Genomic DNA, 19,257 nt, shown 5'->3' on the forward strand with positions numbered 1-19,257 from the left:
TCTGTGGCTTCATTATAATATATCAGTGATATAACAGTGATGGAATTGCAAATTAACCTCTAGTTTTTGCCAAAGTATCCAAAGTTAATAGTAGTCTAATGTGTGGTAATAATGTGTAACCAAAGGCATTAGTGGGCTCAGAGCTGGTGTTGGTTGGACACTGTCCCTGCTGTGTTCCCAAATAGCTGGCGAGGTTGAAATGAAGAGTTTTCCCACGAGGATTAACTCAAAGTACCAAAGTGTTAAATCCCTCCGAATTTCACACCTCTCTTCCAGATTGGATGCTGGGAGTGGGTGGAAACTCACCGATGAAGACTGGAATGATTCGTTAAAAACAAGAGCATGATCGTTATTTAATGAACTTGTGTTTACGTGTCAGCTGCAGATATTTTTATTCGAGTGGGTGCGCAAATAGCCCGTCTATAATCCGTGGGGCTAATCTAAAACCCCCCGTGGTGCCTTCAAGTGTCCATCATAAAACAGGTTATTTAAGACCACAAGTTTTTATCGTGCCATTGAGATTCTGAATGACAGCTAGCCTAATAAGATTGTGTGATGGAGTACAATGACTTTCATTTGTGATTAGCAGGTGTCAGAGTTTATTAAAGATAATGAATCAAGTGTATAATGCCTGTAAGCAGTGTTTCATTCGCCTAAGTAAGGGACTGTTCTTTATTTATGAGAGGGGAGGGGGTGGTGCAAAATAGAGGAAGGCATGTCAAATATTTTTTAAGCTACAAGGGATGGACTTATGGTTTTTACTTTGGGTCAAGGGAGAGATTAGAAATTAGTAAGAAGTTAAAATAAAAAAAAAAAACACCATATGCGAAAATAACCTCAAGGAAGTGCTTTAAAAATTAAAAATCATTTAAATTTTTCTGTAACAAAATTTTAAATATATAATTACAATTTATTAATATGTAATGGTTGATAATATATAATAATTTTCTGATCATTTTCCCTCGATTTTTAAAAATAATATTTAATAATAGTCACCTTTGACTTTCTTGGGTTTCATAAATAGATAATAAATTAATAATAATACAAGGCATCTGAATGCAGCAAAACAAATCTGATGACGATCTAAGTTTTAAAGAGTTAAAAAGATAAATAAATAAATAAAGACTTGCACAAACAGACAATACCACGAATTAAAATGCCGGGAAACGTCTCACTGTCAGTGTCAGACACGGCTCTTAGCTCTCCGCCCCTGTAACGTCACGTCTTTAACTCGGGTATTATCGAAAAATCCCTCACTCCCTCACTCCACACTCCGGTCAGGATTGCGATATTTCCGACGGCACTTTAAGGCAGCATTAGTTGCAAGTTTAGCGGCAACGCGTCGCTCCGAACAAACAAACAAACAAAAGAGAGTAAACAAAAAAATGAAACGTCCCGGAAATGTAATAACAGCGACTATAATAACATGTGGTCTTCTACTTTGTTTGTGTTCAGTCAGAGGTAAGTCATTCTTTTAAACCATCGACATAATTCTGATTAATCGCATGCATACAGAACTCCTGTTGTCTGTTTATGTTGTTGACTTGTTTATAGACTACTTCTAGTCTTCGGTCTTTTTTTCTATATAATTTAAGCTACAAGAAGACAAAAATATGCCACCTAGTCTTATTTTTTAGGGCATTTTTTCCCATTACGGTGTTAGTTCAGCCTTCCGCTCAAAGGTCTATTACATTTTCTGACTCACTCAGCTCCAGTTTTGTTTTTCCTACTTTGTGTTAAGGTCTCTAGGTGATGGGAAAAGAGTGGGTTTTAATGAATGGCAAAAGGGGAGATGTGCAACAGGTTGGTCTGGAGCTGCTGTAATGCCTATGGTCTGTAATTTACTGCAGTTTTAACATAATAATAACAATATTCTCTCTCATATTTATCATTTCCAATCACCAAATTAACTAATAACTTCAGAATTCAGTCATTAAATTTTTTTTTTTCCTTGCAAAGCAGTCAATATGTAATTTGTAAATCCTTCATCCCAACATGGCATCATTATTGTCATGGTAGAACGGGTGATTAAATGTGAGCTCACTTTGTTATAACGTGTGAGACTCTGTTATTACTTATTTACACAATGATTATATTGTAAGAGGCAGATTTGTCAAAGAATTATTAGTTGCACTGGTGAAATGTAATGATTTGCATCTCAAAGTGGGATTTTCTGTAAGAAATTTTTTTTGTTGTGCTTGCTTTTTAATGTATTTTTGTCTCTCTGCGCGGTCACACAAAGAGCAAGTGCAGATGGAGAGGAAAATAACACCATATGTGCTCTTGTCTGGAGTCAACATGAAGCAGCTGTCCATTCATCTGACTTTAGATCCACCTGGAAATATACCTCCTATCAGGAGCACTTCTCTGAGTCAAATGTGTGTTTCGAGTGTGTGTGACTGCCTTTTAGTGTTTGTTGGATTTGAAGACGTTAGGGGGGGCTTAACCCAGACCTCAGGGGATCCTTCCCTGGGTAAATATATATAGACATATATCTATATACAGATATACATGAACAAGCTCTATTTTGATGCTTTTTTATGTGCTCTGGCACCGTATTTGCCCTTAAAACCACTTTTAAGAAAAATATTAGTATTGAGTACAGAATATTTTAAATATGATATAATTAAAAATATATTGATTTGAGATGGAGAAATAGTTAAATGTATGTGGTGGAACATAACTAAGAATATTTAATCATGTACAAATATGAACGAATAGCAGATTATTAGATCTGAGGCTTTTTAATTATTTGGCCTATTGCTATTTATATATATATATATATATATATATATATATATATATATATACACACAGAGAGAGAGAGAGAGAGAGAGAGTATATATATATACATACATATATATATATATATATATATATATATATATATATATATATATATATATATATATATATATATATATATATATATATATATATATATATATATATATATATATAATATATATATAGTTAGATCCAGGGCTACCTATAACATTCGCAGCTGAAGCTGTAGACGCCCAGGCTTAATGACACCGCTGCCATGATGTTTGTGTACATTCAGGGTCTATTTTGCTTTGCTCATCGCCACCTGTGTGTCAGGTGTGCTGCGTGTCCTGAGTCTCTCATGAGCTGCTGCACTGTCATGTTGTGTAACTGCTCATTCCTGAAAGAGCTGCATGCATCTGTGCAACCTGGCTAATCCTGCAAGCTCTTAATCCTGCACACAGACACGTTCTGCTGTCAGTGCTGGCTGCATAAAAGCAGATTTCCCATTACAATCAATGTCACAAAATATTATTTTCAGTATCTAAGCAATAGGAAATACTTGCTATTCTCACAGCTTGTTTTTATGCTTATGAAGACCTTAAATATAGAGCTTAAAAATACTTATAAATTCATTTCCAACATTTATTTATAGGGAACTTTTGTTTCCACATTGTAACCAGTCTTATTAAATCACATAAAACTTTATAAGTCACACCTTTAGCTCTATAAATTGTTCCTTGTGGTTAATTCAGTGTCTGTCAAAATGCTCAGATTTGTTTTCATGCTGAAACATGTCACTTCTGTGGCAAAGCCAGTCTGCCCAGTTCTTCAAGGTTTAACTGTCAGAAGAGAGTCCTAGTATCAAACAGTTTGAGTACACTGAAAAAATCATGTTCACCAACAACATACAGTATATTTGAGGAAGTCTGCAGTATTCACACAGGTTTTTACCTCAGTGGTTCCACCTGGCACTCCTCAGGGTTTCAATGTTGACTCTGACGTGGCATCCAGTGACTCAACTGGCTGGTTTAAAAAAAAAAAAAAAAAAAAGATTATTAGTTTAGGTTTTGTAGATTTGACAATTCCAGTGTGACTCATAAATGGGTGCCCTGCCGCTCCCACTGGAGGTTTGTACCATCATTTTCCTTATCCAGTCAGGATCTGTGACTCAGCACTTTGGGCCTCACAGCAGAAAGCTGCGGCACCACAGTTGTTACAGACGCTCGGGCCAGACACTCCAGCAACAAAGAGGAAACGCAGATCCATCTTTTTTCCCTTTCAGTAGAGATTCTGATTGAAACTCAATGAGAACTAAGAGATCAGCCAACATTTCCCAAACTCAGCACATTATTTTACCGCCATCACTTTGATATTAAAGAGGCACTCAGGCAATTTTATGTTTTCATTCCTTTTTCTCATCGCAGAGAGCTCTGCTCAGCCTGTGAGAGGCCTGTCAATGTCATCAGGGTTATTTTGGCCTGGGCTAGGAGACTAGTTTTTTAGCAGAAAGCCTGCGTTAAAAACTGGGGACGTGGAGTTTGACTATGGCTATGAGGTGAAATGGCTCTTTTTATTCAGTCTTTCTCTTACAAGTGCCCCTACTTAATGCAAGTGCAATAAGAAATTGATGGAGGGAATCTTAGAGATTTTGTATACGTGTGCAGATAATCCTGGCTTAGATTCTGAATTATAGATATGCTCCGAATGTCTTATAAAGCTACTTAAAAAAATGCCAGGAATGATTTTGTGATGATTACTCTTCATTTCTGCCTCAATCCACACTTTTTTCTATTAACTTAACAAACTGAATTCTTTAGAATGACTTGTGACAAACTCCAGAGTATGAGTTTGAGCTTTTTGAGTTCAGTTTCGGTTTGTGGATTCAGAGAGCAGAAGGACTAGCTTAACAAGATAGTTCACCCATTCAAGAAACAGCATTTGATTCAAAACATGTGTTGCAGCTGCACTGCTTAGTTTTATTGTGTAGTATATTGTAGCTACTCGCAGTGGAGGAATTTATGCCTGGTATCCATGGTAACAAGTTAAATTCACCATCAGTGTAAAACAAAAGGGTTTGACTGTGACCTGAACTGACAGCAGCTGTTATTTTCAGTGTTATGGGAGTTGATAATCATTGAAACGATTGTATAACATCCGCTTTCTGTTTTTCTCATTTCCTCAGGTGATTACTGTGAGGTGAACGTCTGTCTTAATGGAGGAACATGTGTGACGGGGATAGGAGAGGATCCGTTCATCTGCATCTGCGCAGATGGCTTTGGTGGAGACACCTGCAACCTGACAGAGATAGGTGCGGAAATTTGGAACATTTTGGAGCATATCATGGTTAATCATTCACTTTAAACCAATCTCTTTCCTTCCTGCTTTCAGGACCCTGCAGTCCCAACCCCTGCAAGAACGATGGGACATGTGAGATCATCGCTCCGACCAGACGAGGAGACGTTTTCAACGAGTACATCTGCAAGTGCCAGCCGGGCTTTGAGGGGGTGCACTGCCAGATCAGTAAGTTCCTTCTGGGTTTGATTCATTAGCTGCTTCTCTTGCACTGTGCAGACCATAAATATATTCGAATTTTCCTCTCAGTTGAGTGCACATCTGTTTACCGTCTTGTCAGTTTCTCAGGAGATATCTTGCTTTTTATTTAGTGTTGACATGAAAGATTTATCATCAGGAATGTATGACCTAGATAAAAAAGCAGACTCACATGAAATCACACAACATAAAAACAGATTGATAAAAACATGACTATTTTGCTTTGTTTATAAAGTATATTGTGGTGGGACTAAAAAAGTTCTTGTAAGGCCAAAAGGAGAACTTGGAACTCTTTATTCCCACCGTAATATACTTTTTAACAAAGTAAAATAGTCACTACTTTTTTAACGTAGCTTTGCACACGTTTTTATTGATCTATGGAACTGCTGTATGATTTTATGTGAGTCTCACGAGTGTGAATGCTTTTTCTTTTTCTCATGTTGTTTTGAGCCCCTAACCAAAGGCAATTTTATGTTCCTATATGATAGACAATAAAGTATATTGAATCTTTGAACATCCAAACCAAAAAATAATAAAACTAATGGATTCTAGTCTGAGAAAAAAGCAAGCAAATGGGAGAACGTTAAGTCAAATTTTGTCCAACAAGCAGTGTTGGACAAAACTTGACAAATAGCAGCTCCACTTTCAGCAGATTTCTCTCTAAGTGTGAACACATGAGGTTTTTCCGTCCTGTCATGGCACCAGCAGAGAGAGAAAGAGATGTGTAGTCGGCTCAGCAGCTCCATGAAAGAGCCTCATTCAGCGGCTTCTGTGGTCATCCTGTTTGGCTAATTAGTGCAAGACCACTCCAAGTCTCTTAGCATGCAGACGCCCTGCACACAGATTCAACACTGCGTCTGTTTGTGCTTGAGCTCGAAGAATTTGATAATAGTGAATTCCATCATAGCAAAGACCCGAAAGACGGAGGATTATTTTCTTTCAGCGTGAATCTGATTATCATAAGCCTCTGAACTCTGACTGACACCCAGAATTTGGAACTGAAACAGCTGTAAGCTCTGTTTGTTTGGGCTCAGTACGTATATACTGTACACACAGGGATGAAACAGACAAACCCTCAGGACTTTAATTCATACTATTACCAAAGAGACATTTTTTTGTGAATCAATAGCTCTCCGTCTCACGGCCCACAGCCTGACCACCAATTGCAGTCTTCATGCTCTCTGGTCTTCTACACCCAAACATTTTCTTATTTTGATTCAGGCAGACGTCATCATAGGCCACACTGTTGTCGAGGTGTAGGAGTTACATTTAAGTACTGTACAAAAATAACCCAAAATACTTGTAATTTACTTGAGTATTTCCATTTATCGAGCTTTAAATGTCTACTCCACTCAGAGAGAAAAATTAAACCTTTTACTCAGACAGCTTTAGTTAACTTTCAGATTACAGTTTTTTATCCTCCTCCAGTCCAGTGAAAAACATGTATCTACAGATTTAGCTCATTTTGTTCCTTTTTGGGGTTTAGAAAATTCTCCTCCTTCTTAAGCTAAATAAACTAAACTAAGTAATTTAAAAACCTTTCCAGATCAGCTGGAAAACGCAGTCAGAAAGCTGAAAACAGGGCTGTTTTCACATTTTAGAGACATTTTCTCACAGGATGGCCACACTACAAACATGATTATATAGAGAATACAAAATATAAATAACATTATACATTCCTGTTGATTATATGGATAGTTTATTTTTTTTAAAGTGTTAGTTAGTGTGTTACATGTAGCAAATGTTGGTCGGCGCACTCCCCCATTCGGAGAAGCAAGCTGGATTCCTGCACTGAAGCTAAGCGATGTACTGCTGTGGATGGGGGGCAACAAAATGTATTTTAGTCACCAAAAAAGTCCCACCTAAAAAAATATATATTGAGAGTATTTTCAATGCTTTACTTTTCTGTCAGACAGCTTGTTCGGAAGAGGAAGCCAGATTGCTGAGCCTACATGTCAGACTCCAGCTTGCTTCTCCAAACTGGGTCATGTCAACTGGCATGTATGTAATACACTGTCTATGAATGAAGTACCCTATATAGACCCACTTCAAAAAACTGAACTATCCCTTTAAAACTACCCAACACAGTATAAAAGAGTTCAACAGTTAACATCTACCGCTTTAAAATGCAACATGCACATTATTGCAGCAGTAAAATGAATCAAAAAACATCATAAACACTGACAGAAAACATTTTCCTGCACAATGAGTATGTTTAGTTTTGATATTTGAAGTACACATACTTTTGCTTAAATAAAGTTTTGAATGCAGGAATTATACTTGCAGTGAAGTATTTTGTCAGTGTGGCATTAATGCTTTTGCATCAGTAAAGGATCTGAGTACGTCTTCCACTACTGTGTGCAGGAAATGCACACACTTAAATTCATAGTTAAAACTAATACAATGATAGTGGTTCAATTGTATTTCAGAGGTTAATAAGGCAAAGTGATTTTGTAAGAAATTAGTCTAAGATCAAATCAGTGAGGATATTTTCACGGCCTGTCCCTCGGTAGGTTCACCTGTTTTTCAGTGTTATTAGCTGCGTCGTGCCACTGTTGATACAGCCATACAGCCATTTGTTTCTAAGTTGTGACCAATCCTCTTAGTGTTAACGGGAACAAGAATTAAACCGACCCATGAGGCATTACGTCAAACTGTCATCTGCTTTAGTTCTGTACTTTAGTACAGTTAGTATGACTGCTGACATAAAACAAAAAATTACATTTAATGTATCACAGTGTTAAACTTAATCAAAGTTTGGCTCATAATCATCAGATTCATACTTTGTATTCTGTATCAAAAGTTATTCAGGTGATTGTTGTCTGTACAATATGACCAGCAGGCCTTTAAATAATACAGAAGCACCAGAATGTAAAAGTCTATAGACTAAAAACACAGAAGTGAAGGTTTATGATAAATACTCAGATATTCATTAGAGGATAAATTCAGTGTATTTGTGGCATTCAGTGCAGGATAAAGCTGACTGATGTTTTACAGGCGGTATTTTACCTTATGATCATATAAAAACAGGGTACTGCCTGATGTGATGACAGGTAGGAGCTGAAGTCAGATCTTTGTCAACAGCTTTCTCATTTTTTAAATTACAGACTAAATGTATTTTAATCTGGACCTCCTCTCATTTAAAAATAATTATGCAGTTGGTCCCTCAGGGCTTTTTTTCAAGGCAGCTAAACTTGAGATATAATAGATCTCCTGTTTATTATAGAAAACAATTTAATGCAAGAAAATGAAGCACATTGGATCATCTTTCTGTATCAGACAACTACAGATATTTTTGTGACAGACAGACACAGAGAGTAGCTTTACATACACACACACAAAACACACACACACACACAAACATGGATAAATTCAGACAGACAGATAGACATACATTAATCCACCCAGTTCACTGTGATTCACTGTGATTTCACTGTTTTTTTAAGCTTTGAGTTCAAGTGTATCCACTTGGACCAAACAGCAGAAAGTGGAGCTGCTCTCAGTCCTAATCGTGCTGCAGTGCATTTGTTCGGTGTAGGGAAAAATCGTAACCATACATTACAGTCAAAACCAAAAAGTTTTCTGACAAAACTACTGTTTTTGACCAGACCATAATGTATATATGGATCACTAATACAGGCCGCTCCAGTCACTCAGCAGTGCTGGTTTTTCTCTCTTACCAGTTACCTGCAGTCACCCGTGTCCTCAAAAAACCCCAGCGAGGCTATTTTTAGAAAACGGTGATGTCAGTGAGGTCTGTTGTGTTTTTTGGCCTAATATCTGAATAGTGTTGGAATTTGGAAAGGAAGAGTGCAATAAGGCTTCAGCTCACACCTTTTTTGGCCAGCATGACCCTGTTTTGTTGTGTTACTGCTCAAAAAATAAAGACTTGTTATTGTCTATTTATCATATTTTTTGTGTGTGTATTTTGAGTTGTCTAAGTTGACCAAACTAAATTAAATTATGCTTATTATCATTTCTCTACCCATTTAATTTAGCATCCACCTGTGAAAATATTTAAGCCTTTATCAGATGGATTAATGATATCATCATGCACATTTAACACTGAGCAAAACATGCTGTACAAGTGTGCCATCTAGTGGAGAAGGGCGAGCATTTTGTGTGTTGTGTTGAGAGACCACAGATTTGCTCTGTTACCATGGCTACTGTGGAGAAAGGGAATTGCAGGATTTTACGCAGGAAGAGAAAAAGCTGGGAAACCTCACATATTGTCTAATTTCAATCACTGACTGGAATACAAAATGTATTTTAAGGAGCCCAGTTTGTACATTTGTCCTTTGTGGATATCAGAGCTCTTATTACTCAGAGCCACAATGCAGACAGTTAGTTTTTGGGCAAACTGTTATGTTTTTTTAATTCTAATCTTCATTTAACAGATTGGTCCCATTGAGACTGAGAATCTCTTTCTCAAGGGAGATCTGACCAAGACAGTCAGCAGTGAAAACACAAAGTTGCAGACAGAGACACAAAGGGAGACAAAATACAATTCACAAGCACTAAAATTTGCATTGAAAAACATTGCATTAAAACTATCTATGAGTCAAAAGAGAACTTTCCGGGAGTCAGTTGTACAACCAGGCAGGCTAAAAATGTTGACATCCTATAGAATCTGTTTTGAAGTCTTTCAATTTTAGATTTAAAAACTTTTAAAGACACCAGCTCCTTGAGTTTCAAATGTGGTAGTGTGGGGGCAGACTGAGAATTGCCTCATGTATAAAGGTGTACCAATGTGAGAGCCTCTCCGCATGTACAACTCACAATGGTAAGTCTGATAGTGGCACAACATGGGCATAACCTCCTAAAATCTCCTGTGTCTGTTCCCATTCATCAAGTCATGGCCGCCATGACTTTTCACCTCTAACCTGCTGTGACCTTTAAACTGGCTGCCAAGAGTGCCTCGTCTCTGTGGTGTCGCTCTCAGGGGCGTTTCTGTCATCATGTTCAATTTAAGTGAAACTACTTGTCAAAAACTGTGTGTTGGAGACACAGTGAGGCTTTTGTGGTCCTCCACCTGCCTTCGCCTCCCTGTGGGCAGGTGTGCACCACATCTCTAACAATCAGCTTTTTTGTGATTCCTAATAAAGTTGGTTTGAGGAGTTTAAAGTAATACTTTATTTGTCTTTTTCAGATGTGAATGACTGTGCCAACCAGCCCTGTAAGAATGGAGGGATGTGCCGAGATCTGGATGGAGACTACACCTGCCAGTGCCCCTCACCGTATGTTGGAAAGCAGTGCCAGCTACGTACGTTTACCAATTATCATGTCATTTCATGTCACACACTTGTCTCAGAAACAGAACCAAAACAAGGAACTGACCTGATAATAAAATAATTTTAAATATGTCATTCTGTTAATTAAAAACATAATTCTCTGGACATTTTTTCCTGGCATTTTTAAAAATAGTTGTCTTAATCTACTTATTTCTTGCAATATGTGAGACATTTCATGACAAGTTGCTCAGTGCTTTTTTTCCATGTTTTTGAAAGAAGTCAAACTGTCATGTAAAAGGTGTCTGAACGCAGCACAATAAAAATGTTGTCGATCCAGGTTTCAAACAGTTAAACTGAAAGTGAAAACACATTGAGAGACTCAAAAATAAAGTGGTAAATGTAATTACCTGCTTCCGCACTTGATAATAACTGGATATCTGTTTGTCCCAGGTTGCATATCTCTGCTGGGGATGGAGGGAGGAGCGATCGTGGAGTCCCAGATTTCAGCTTCATCTGTGCACTACGGCATCCTGGGTCTTCAGCGCTGGGGCCCGGAGTTGGCTCGACTCAACAACCAAGGTATCGTCAACGCCTGGACGTCAGCAGCTCATGACAGGAATCCCTGGATCGAGGTGAGAGGAGTGAATGCTTTAAATTCACGAGGGTTAATACATGAGAGCTGTGAAGCTGACTAACATTTGTTATCTCATTAACAGATTAACATGCAGAAAAAGATGCGTCTGACGGGCATCATCACTCAAGGCGCCAGTCGCATGGGCACATCTGAGTACATCAAGGCCTTCAAGGTGGCGAGCAGCCTCGATGGACACGCTTATGTCACTTACAGAGCAGATGGACAACGGAGAGATATGGTTAGTGGGTTTAAAGGAATAGTGTGTCAAATTTAGGGTCACCTAGCGGGGAGGATTGCAGATTACAGCCAGCTAAAACTTGTCCAGATTAGAATTCCTTCAATGTTTATTGCTCAGGAGGATTTTTTTCTGGTAGCCAAATTATCTGCAGAGGTCTCTTCCTCTCCAAAACCAGCTGACCCAGTGATTAACACAGGTCAAACACTGAATAAAGCAGGATCATGTAACAAATCTATTATTCTCTGATGCTGTTTGGCATGTTGGAGATGGGCCATTAGCCTAACATCTGGTAACGAGTGCTCTTCTTTTCTCTCTGATAACTTAAGATCCAGACACGTAGGAGGTTTTTACCAGAAAACAAATTATCTGCTGAGGTCTCTTCTTCTCAAAAACAAATGGACGTGGTTATTAAAGCAGTTTGTCATCACAAATCGGTGTTCTTCCAATGCTGTTTGGACCGCAACCCCAGCACCTGCTAATGTGTGCTTACCATTTACTCCCTGATAACATCAAATCAAACCATTCAGAAGTTTTAACCAGTTATCAGAGGTCTCCTTCTTCCAAAAACAAACAGACCCTGTGATTTAAACCGCTAAAAACACTTAATAAATAAGTTTCATGTTGAAAAATTAGTGCTTTTCTGACACTGCTCGTTGCTGAGGGCCTGCTAACTAAAAAGGTTGACACAGAACGCAAATGGACCCATTTAGAGACAGTGACTGGTTTGTCTATTCTGGGCTTCAGTAGAAACATCGAGGTGAAACATGGCAGATGCAGTGGACGAGGACCCGCTCTGTGTGTAGATATAAACAGCTAATTCTTAAGTAATTAACTCACTAAACACACACACTCATTATATTTCATTTCTGCCAATAAAGCCCCCTAAATTCTACAGACTGGGCCTTTAAATATAGGATGCTTAAATCGTTTAATGCCCATCGAATCAGAACAGAGATGTTTTTTTCTCTACATAATTTACCTAATTTCTTGTGTCTGTGTTCTGCAGGTTTTCGTTGGCAACACTGATAACGACGGCACAAAAACCAACCTTTTTGACCCTCCCATCGTGGCCCAGTACATCCGCATCATCCCTGTGGTTTGTCGCAGGGCCTGCACGCTGCGCATGGAGCTGGTGGGCTGTGAACTTAATGGTAAACGCACAGAAAAAACATTAAATTTAACTTGGCATATAATGACGACGGATAGAAAAACATATTTGATATGAATGAAAAAGGAGAGATGAACTACAGTAAGTTCAAGAGTCAAGGCAAGTAATAACCTCAGTGAACTTTTGAGAAAAAAAAGGATAAATTCCTGAAAAGTGAGGAAAGATTTTTGTTTAGCTTCTCCTCTGTCTCTTGTTTTACTGTGTTTATGTCTCCTTGCTGTGGTTCCTGAGTTTATTTAAATCACACATCATGGCCTCCATTCAGCCATGGTTGGATAGAAAACGCATAATATAAACAGCATTTTGTGGGTAAGCCTCAAAATGTAACAATAAAAGCAGCAATTCCTGGCACAAATGCAAAGACAGCAACACATTTTGTGGGTTTGTCTTCTGTGAACACAACAGCTAAAACATTTGCACAGAAACATGTTCACACACTGCACATTTAGTTTTATACGCTTTATTGCATGCATTCTTCTCCTCTGTGGGCCTCGCTCTGTTGCTTCCTCTCAGTCATTCTTGGGTGTAAAAATCATTTTCTAAATATTTCTAATTATCTTCAAATAGATGAAGGGTGAAGTTAATTCCCTTGGGTGTATTCTTTCTTTCTTCTTTCTCTTTCTGTCGCTTTGGTTTCCCCTCCCTCCGTCCTTCCGTCTGCTTTCGATTCACAGTTTATTCAAACACGGCAGGTTGCTCAGAGCCTCTGGGGATGAAGTCTCGCCTCATCTCAGATGGGCAGCTCTCAGCCTCCAGCTCTTTCCGCACGTGGGGCATCGATACCTTCACGTGGCACCCTCAGTTCGCGCGACTGGACAAGCAGGGAAAGACAAACGCCTGGTCTCCTGCACACAACAACCGCTCAGAGTGGATCCAGGTGAGGGGGAAACTCAGCTGAACCTCAGTGGTTAAAATTTGCATCGCAACCTGCAGGTGTATAACAGTATAACTGTTTTTTGCTCCCTCACCAGGTTGATCTGGAGAAGACCAAGCGCCTCACAGGCATCATCACTCAGGGAGCCAAGGACTTCGGGGTGGTGCAGTTTGTATCGCTGTTTAAAGTTGCCTACAGTAATGATGGAGAGTCCTGGAGTACGGTGAAGGAGGAGAATACCAACAATGATAAGGTCAGACTCATGTGAAGCTCTAAAATTAATTTTCCTAATACAGTACACTGTATATGTCTGAGTGTTACAGCTGTATGTGTTTCTGTGCTGCTGTCCCTCTTAACTCTCTCCCTTACCTCTGTCCAGATGTGCTGCATTCGCTTTTAAGTTGCATTGTTTGGCGAGGTGCAAGGCTGGAAGTCGCCACACCAGAAGCCTCTGTTCTGGCACGGGAGCTCTGAAGCAGCTGCAACTCGCAAAGCAATGCATCTTTTCAGGCAATACAGCACACCTGGGCAGAGCTAAGGGAGAAGGAACAACAGCACAGAAACATACACAGCTGTAACACACTGAGTTAATGAGTCTCTGTTAAATGCAGAGCCTTTAAAAGGGCTTGTATAGTGCTGAATAATTTACGTTGTGTTTATGACTTAAAAACAGGTGAAAAAAGTTTTGCCAGGATGATCTTTCTAATGTCCTTTTTTCATCTGTTAAAGCAGGTGGAAATATACAGAGCTCCCGAAAGGAAAAATATTAGATGTTGTAAAAAGAAATTGGGTGAAAGAAATATGATGAACAACAATATTTGTTTAAAAAATGATGTTGGAAAAAATGTGATGGTAGGAAAAAAAGATTCAATGTTGGTAAAAAAAAACATGGTAAGGGTAGGGTAGGGGCCCTGTAGAAAAAGGTTTTGGCAGGTGAATTTGTTTTTGTATCAGGGTTTTATTCTGTATTTGTTATTGTAATACTACCTTTGGTGACAAGAGGCATATGTGCACCACCAGCTCATGCTCTAAATAAGACAAAAAAATCTAAATTTTTCTTCCTGTTGAGGTTTAGAGTGCGTGGAGAAATTAAAACTCAACAGGAAGAAAAAGAAAAATGAATGTGTTAGTAAATTATGTAACATTACTGACTGACTAGGAATGTATTTTAATCGGCATTAATCTGAGTCATCTGAGTTGTAGTTGACACCTTAAAGTAATAAAAATACATACAAAAACTTTTAACAAAAATACAAAAACTCTACATTATGAGTAAGACACAATAGATTCAGTTCATACCTTGTTGTCCACTCGACTGGAGCTAAACTCCCTTAAAATCTCCCCGTTCGTCTTTTTTACTTATATTTTCTCCATGTTTGTTTGTATTCGTCTGAACGTGTTTTCCTTCCGGTCAATTTCCGTCTTTTTCCCGCCTGCTCGTCAAAATAAAACTACTTCCGTGTTTACAGGAAATAAATAAACAAAAGCAACAAAAAAAAACAACTGTAAAAATGAAAATTTAACACTTTGGCTTTCCGTCATATTCAGAATTCAGAAGGGGTATTCAGAAAGGGTGGTGGTGCACTTCACTGTCTTGTGGCTGAAATAAGTAAAAATAAAGTTTATTTGCATAGCACTCAACCAAAACCAAGGTTACAAAGTGCTTTACACATAAGGACACTCCAATAAAACACACAGCAAATGTTTTACAACCAGACAAGCCTAAGAGGAAAAGGGAATAAACTTGAAAGACGAATGGATAATTAAAAAGCGGAAATAAAACACAGAGGTAAAATGAAAAACTACCAGTGAATTTAAAACAAATATAGAGCCGTTCACGACTTAAGTGTAATGTGAGGTGTAAGGTACAGTGTAATGCACCGGTTAAGAATAAGAAAAAAAAATATTAAAAAGAAGATACTGATGTAGCAACAAAAAAAATAAATACTCTGACAAAAACATCTTTATACCTGTCAAATCTTGACCTTTTTTCACTTGTTCTAAAGTCATAAAAACAGGAGAGAATACAATGTATATCAGACTTATAAAATAAATCACCAATAGTACTAGCTCACTTGAATCTAAGGGTTTTTATTATATTCATTTGTGTGTTTTTCCACAAACTCTATTCTCCAGAAGGAAGTACACAAAGCCTACATTTTTTTTTAGTTTCCCCGTCTGTTCTCACTTTCCGTTCAAGATGAGACATATTTTACGTCTCTTTCTAAAGGGCCCATTTTCCTCATCATGTCCTCTTTCTCTGAGAGAACAAGGACTCGTCTGGCTGGACCCAGATGATCCAATAAAACAGTTTAACAAGCTTTGATGTTTTTACTGTCTCATGACATAATGATGCTGTCCCACGGCTTTTATGTCAATGCTCTGAGTGTCGGGGTGGAGCTGTGACGATCTGGGTCGTAAGGTTGCCAGAAGTCAAACAAACGCCTGGTGACAACTGTCAATAAGACATTTGGTGGCTGTATTCACCAAATGTCTGTATCACCTGTTTCTTCTCACAACAGAATTGTCTCTCAGGAAAATTGAACATACTTTATATACAGCAACTTCTGCTCAATTAGTTAATGCAACCTTATCATTTAATTGCAGCTTTTTCAAGGAAACATCGACAACAACACCCACAAGAAGAATCTATTCGAGCCTCCCTTCTATGCCAGATACGTTCGAGTCGTCCCCTGGGAGTGGCATGAGCGCATCACTCTACGCATGGAGCTGCTGGGCTGCGATGACTAGAAATTTATCATTCATCTAACAGTGCTCCATCCTCCTCCGGTCGCTCCAACACCTGAAACCGCAGCCAAGGAACTGATTTCCAACAGAATAATCTGCTCTGTACTATAGGGGTCGACCGATATTGGTTTTTCAGGGCTGATAGGATTCCGATTATTAGTACTTAATGAGACAAATAACATGTATCTGGAACCAATATGCATTTATGATAAAAATGAAAATATTTTTGTTGAAATTTTAAATTTGGAATATAACAAACTCCAACACAAAACTTTGTTTAAATGCCTTTAGCAAATGTTTAATCAATACTGAAACTTTCAATGTCATTTACAGCAAGTTCCCAGCAACTTTTTATATAAAGTCAGTGAAAATTTGACTTGAAAATTAACAAAAATATCTCCCTGAGGTTTTATAAAGTAAAAAATTCCTCGCATGCTGACACTTTCTTCGCATGTATTGCAGAATGTCTTGCCTGGCATTGGTTTAGTTGTAATACACACTTTTCCATGCTTTTTTTCTCAATGCTTATACACATTACATGAACAAACAGGAGCAGAAAGAAGAACATCTTATAATACCTGCACCTTTCCTACTAATAACAAAAGCCGCAGTAAAAATACGAACAAATAGCCAACATTTCTATATCTACCATTCTTTTTTGCAAATTGTATTAAGTTTAGCAATAACAACAGAAACAATCAGTTACAGTCCTCTTAACATCACTGTTACTCAAAAAGTTCATCATAAAATAAAAATAAAATAAAAAACACTGTTACAGATAATCGCCATAATGCCAAATATCGCCCCTGATAATCACCCAGGCCGATAATCGGTCCACCCCTATTCGCTACTCCCATTTGTTCCTCTGGATAAAGATCCTGTTGGCTGCTTGGACTGTAACACTTGTAGCACTTTCAGACTTTTTTTTTTAATGTTTATGTTAATAACATTGTTTGTTATTGCACACACAGAATCTTCTATGAAGTATCCATGATTTAATTTTAACAGATTTGGATAGATTTGCATAGATTTATTTTTAGTTCATATTATTTGCTCCTTCTAAGAGTTAAAATTTGAGTCTGGAGACTTGATGATATAGTGCTCAGAGCCTCCTCCAGTTGTACTCAACTTAACTGCTAGTTTTAAACATTTTGGTCCCCCCTTTGCAGTCCCACACCAGTTCACAGCCCTGCTATTTTGTGTCGTTTTAACAGTCTGCAGAGAAGAAATGACCCAACACCCAACTGTTTATCAAGCACAGACTAGCATTATGACAAAGGGCCTGTGCAATTTTCAGCATATTTCAGCCTTTTCAACCATCCTTAAAAGAGATAACATGTCCAAGAGCTGCAAACTGAATGGCTTTTTTCCATAAAGTTTTTCATGTGACATCAAATTTTAGCGGCATCTTCCACTTTATTCTTACAATTAATTTCATTGTAAAATAATCATTTTTACAGCAAATGTGAAATGTGCAGAAAGATGTGTAGAAAATAAACGTTTTGCATTCTTTTTTATTTGTTGTTATGCATTGTTGGTCTTAAAACTGAGACCATTTATTAAATGTTTAAAAAAATCTATCTTTGTGTGTGTGTGTTTTTCAGTCAAGGGATGCAAAACATGTCTTTGTCCCGCTTTAGTATGAGCTGATATACTGACCATAACAGCTGTATGTGACCAACTCACCATAACAGTTTATATCCCACTGCAGTCTTCTCTGACTGTACGATGTACTTCTCTTTTGTGGCTGTTCTGCATGAACTGACCATGTACAGTAGACACAAAGGGAGCTGCATGGAGGAGAGGGAAATGGTCATGTTTGGAGGCATCTCTGCATTGCTCAGATGCTGATATAATCCAAAATGTCTTTTTTGAGACATATCACTACACCAACTATCAAGAAACAAGGTATAGTAGGACTCTAGGTTTAGTAGGTATAGTAGGATTTAAAGCATTCAGATAAAAGAGAATTAAACTCAAAGGTTTCCAAGAAGACCCTGCTGTCAGTCACACTCTGTGTTCTTGCACAAAGCACAAACTGTCCCAACCACATAACATGAGATGACTTGCTGAGGCGTTCAGCCTGCTGTTCACAAGAGTAATTACACCTTGTTGGGTACTCATCTCCCCTCTGCGCTCACAGTCCTGGTATGTCCGGCCCCTGGCAACAGCTTTCATCTCTATAACATGAACGCAATGGATGGAAATTTCTGACACATCTGTCCTCACTACGTTGGCTGTATGTGGACGTGTAATTCACACGTTTTCTGGAGCTTAGCAGAGTTTCCTATAAAAGGTCACAGTGCGTAAAGAAAACACATCTACCAGATGGAGTGATGGAGTAGTATATAGGGACCCTCTGCAACAAACATCTGCTGAAAGAGAGTTTAGGAGGAATGCAAAGGAGTTTGGCCCCAAAACATTCTTTCACAAACAGTTGAAAAACACGATACTGTTTGTTATGGTTGTCCTACTACTACACACACACACACACACACACACACACACACATATATATATATATATATTCAAGCTGTTTAAACCTTTTAAACTTGAGAAAATTAGTTTCATTTCTTTCAAAAAACATGGGGGGGGGGGGTGATTTTTTTAAAGGAATACATAAAAAATGCAGAAGTTTTTAGATATTATATTATTATACAGACACACACACACACATATAAACATATACAAACTTTTTGTGTGGTGTGTGTGTGTGGGGGGGGGGGGGGGGGGGGGGTATTTTATACGTTTTTCTTTTGTTATTTTCAGCAAATTTTTTCGTAACTTTTATACTAATTTCTTGCCAATTTTGGACCATGTCTTGACATGTCTATTGATCCCATTTTGGCACCACCATCCTTCCATTCATTCAACGCAGGTGTGTTTCCAGTCAGCAGCCTGGTAGAATCAGAGCAGCACTGCAGCTCTGCAGCTCTACAGAAAAGTCTGGATAAACTTTATCATCATAGCCTCACCTTCATCCACAAAGATTAAGGGAGACTAAACTTGCTGGTTTATGCTCTTTGGCCAGAGACCAGCGCGTCA

The 19,257-nt window shown here is 38.2% G+C and overlaps 1 protein-coding gene across 2 annotated transcripts; it reads left to right on the forward strand.

The window, feature by feature from the left end:
- Window positions 1-1,262: 1,262 nt before the first annotated feature.
- LOC121942568 (EGF-like repeat and discoidin I-like domain-containing protein 3) lies at window positions 1,263-16,395 on the forward strand. Of its 2 annotated transcripts, none has more exons than XM_042485818.1 (10): window positions 1,263-1,461; window positions 4,952-5,077; window positions 5,158-5,289; window positions 10,469-10,582; window positions 11,001-11,182; window positions 11,267-11,422; window positions 12,429-12,573; window positions 13,265-13,467; window positions 13,562-13,717; window positions 16,072-16,395. In XM_042485818.1, exons 1-10 carry the CDS (start codon window positions 1,386-1,388, stop codon window positions 16,213-16,215), a joined length of 1,434 nt encoding a protein of 477 aa, XP_042341752.1. In that variant the 5' UTR covers window positions 1,263-1,385; the 3' UTR covers window positions 16,216-16,395. The 2 variants fall into 2 exon arrangements, with proteins under 2 accessions (XP_042341752.1, XP_042341760.1); XM_042485826.1 differs by having other exon boundaries at window positions 13,283-13,467.
- Window positions 16,396-19,257: the final 2,862 nt, after the last annotated feature.

This window comes from Plectropomus leopardus, chromosome 1 (genome assembly GCF_008729295.1).
Source record: "Plectropomus leopardus isolate mb chromosome 1, YSFRI_Pleo_2.0, whole genome shotgun sequence".
Lineage (NCBI taxonomy): Eukaryota > Metazoa > Chordata > Actinopteri > Perciformes > Serranidae > Plectropomus > Plectropomus leopardus.

Excerpts from the sequence above, each read along its gene's own strand:
- LOC121942568 (XM_042485818.1), top strand. The coding sequence starts at position 1,386 with ATGAAACGTCCCGGAAATGTAATAACAGCGACTATAATAACATGTGGT. Across the intron at positions 5,290-10,468 it reads GGGGGTGCACTGCCAGATCA|ATGTGAATGACTGTGCCAAC; the intron begins GTAAGTTCCTTC and ends TGTCTTTTTCAG. Across the intron at positions 12,574-13,264 it reads GGTGGGCTGTGAACTTAATG|TTTATTCAAACACGGCAGGT; the intron begins GTAAACGCACAG and ends TTCGATTCACAG.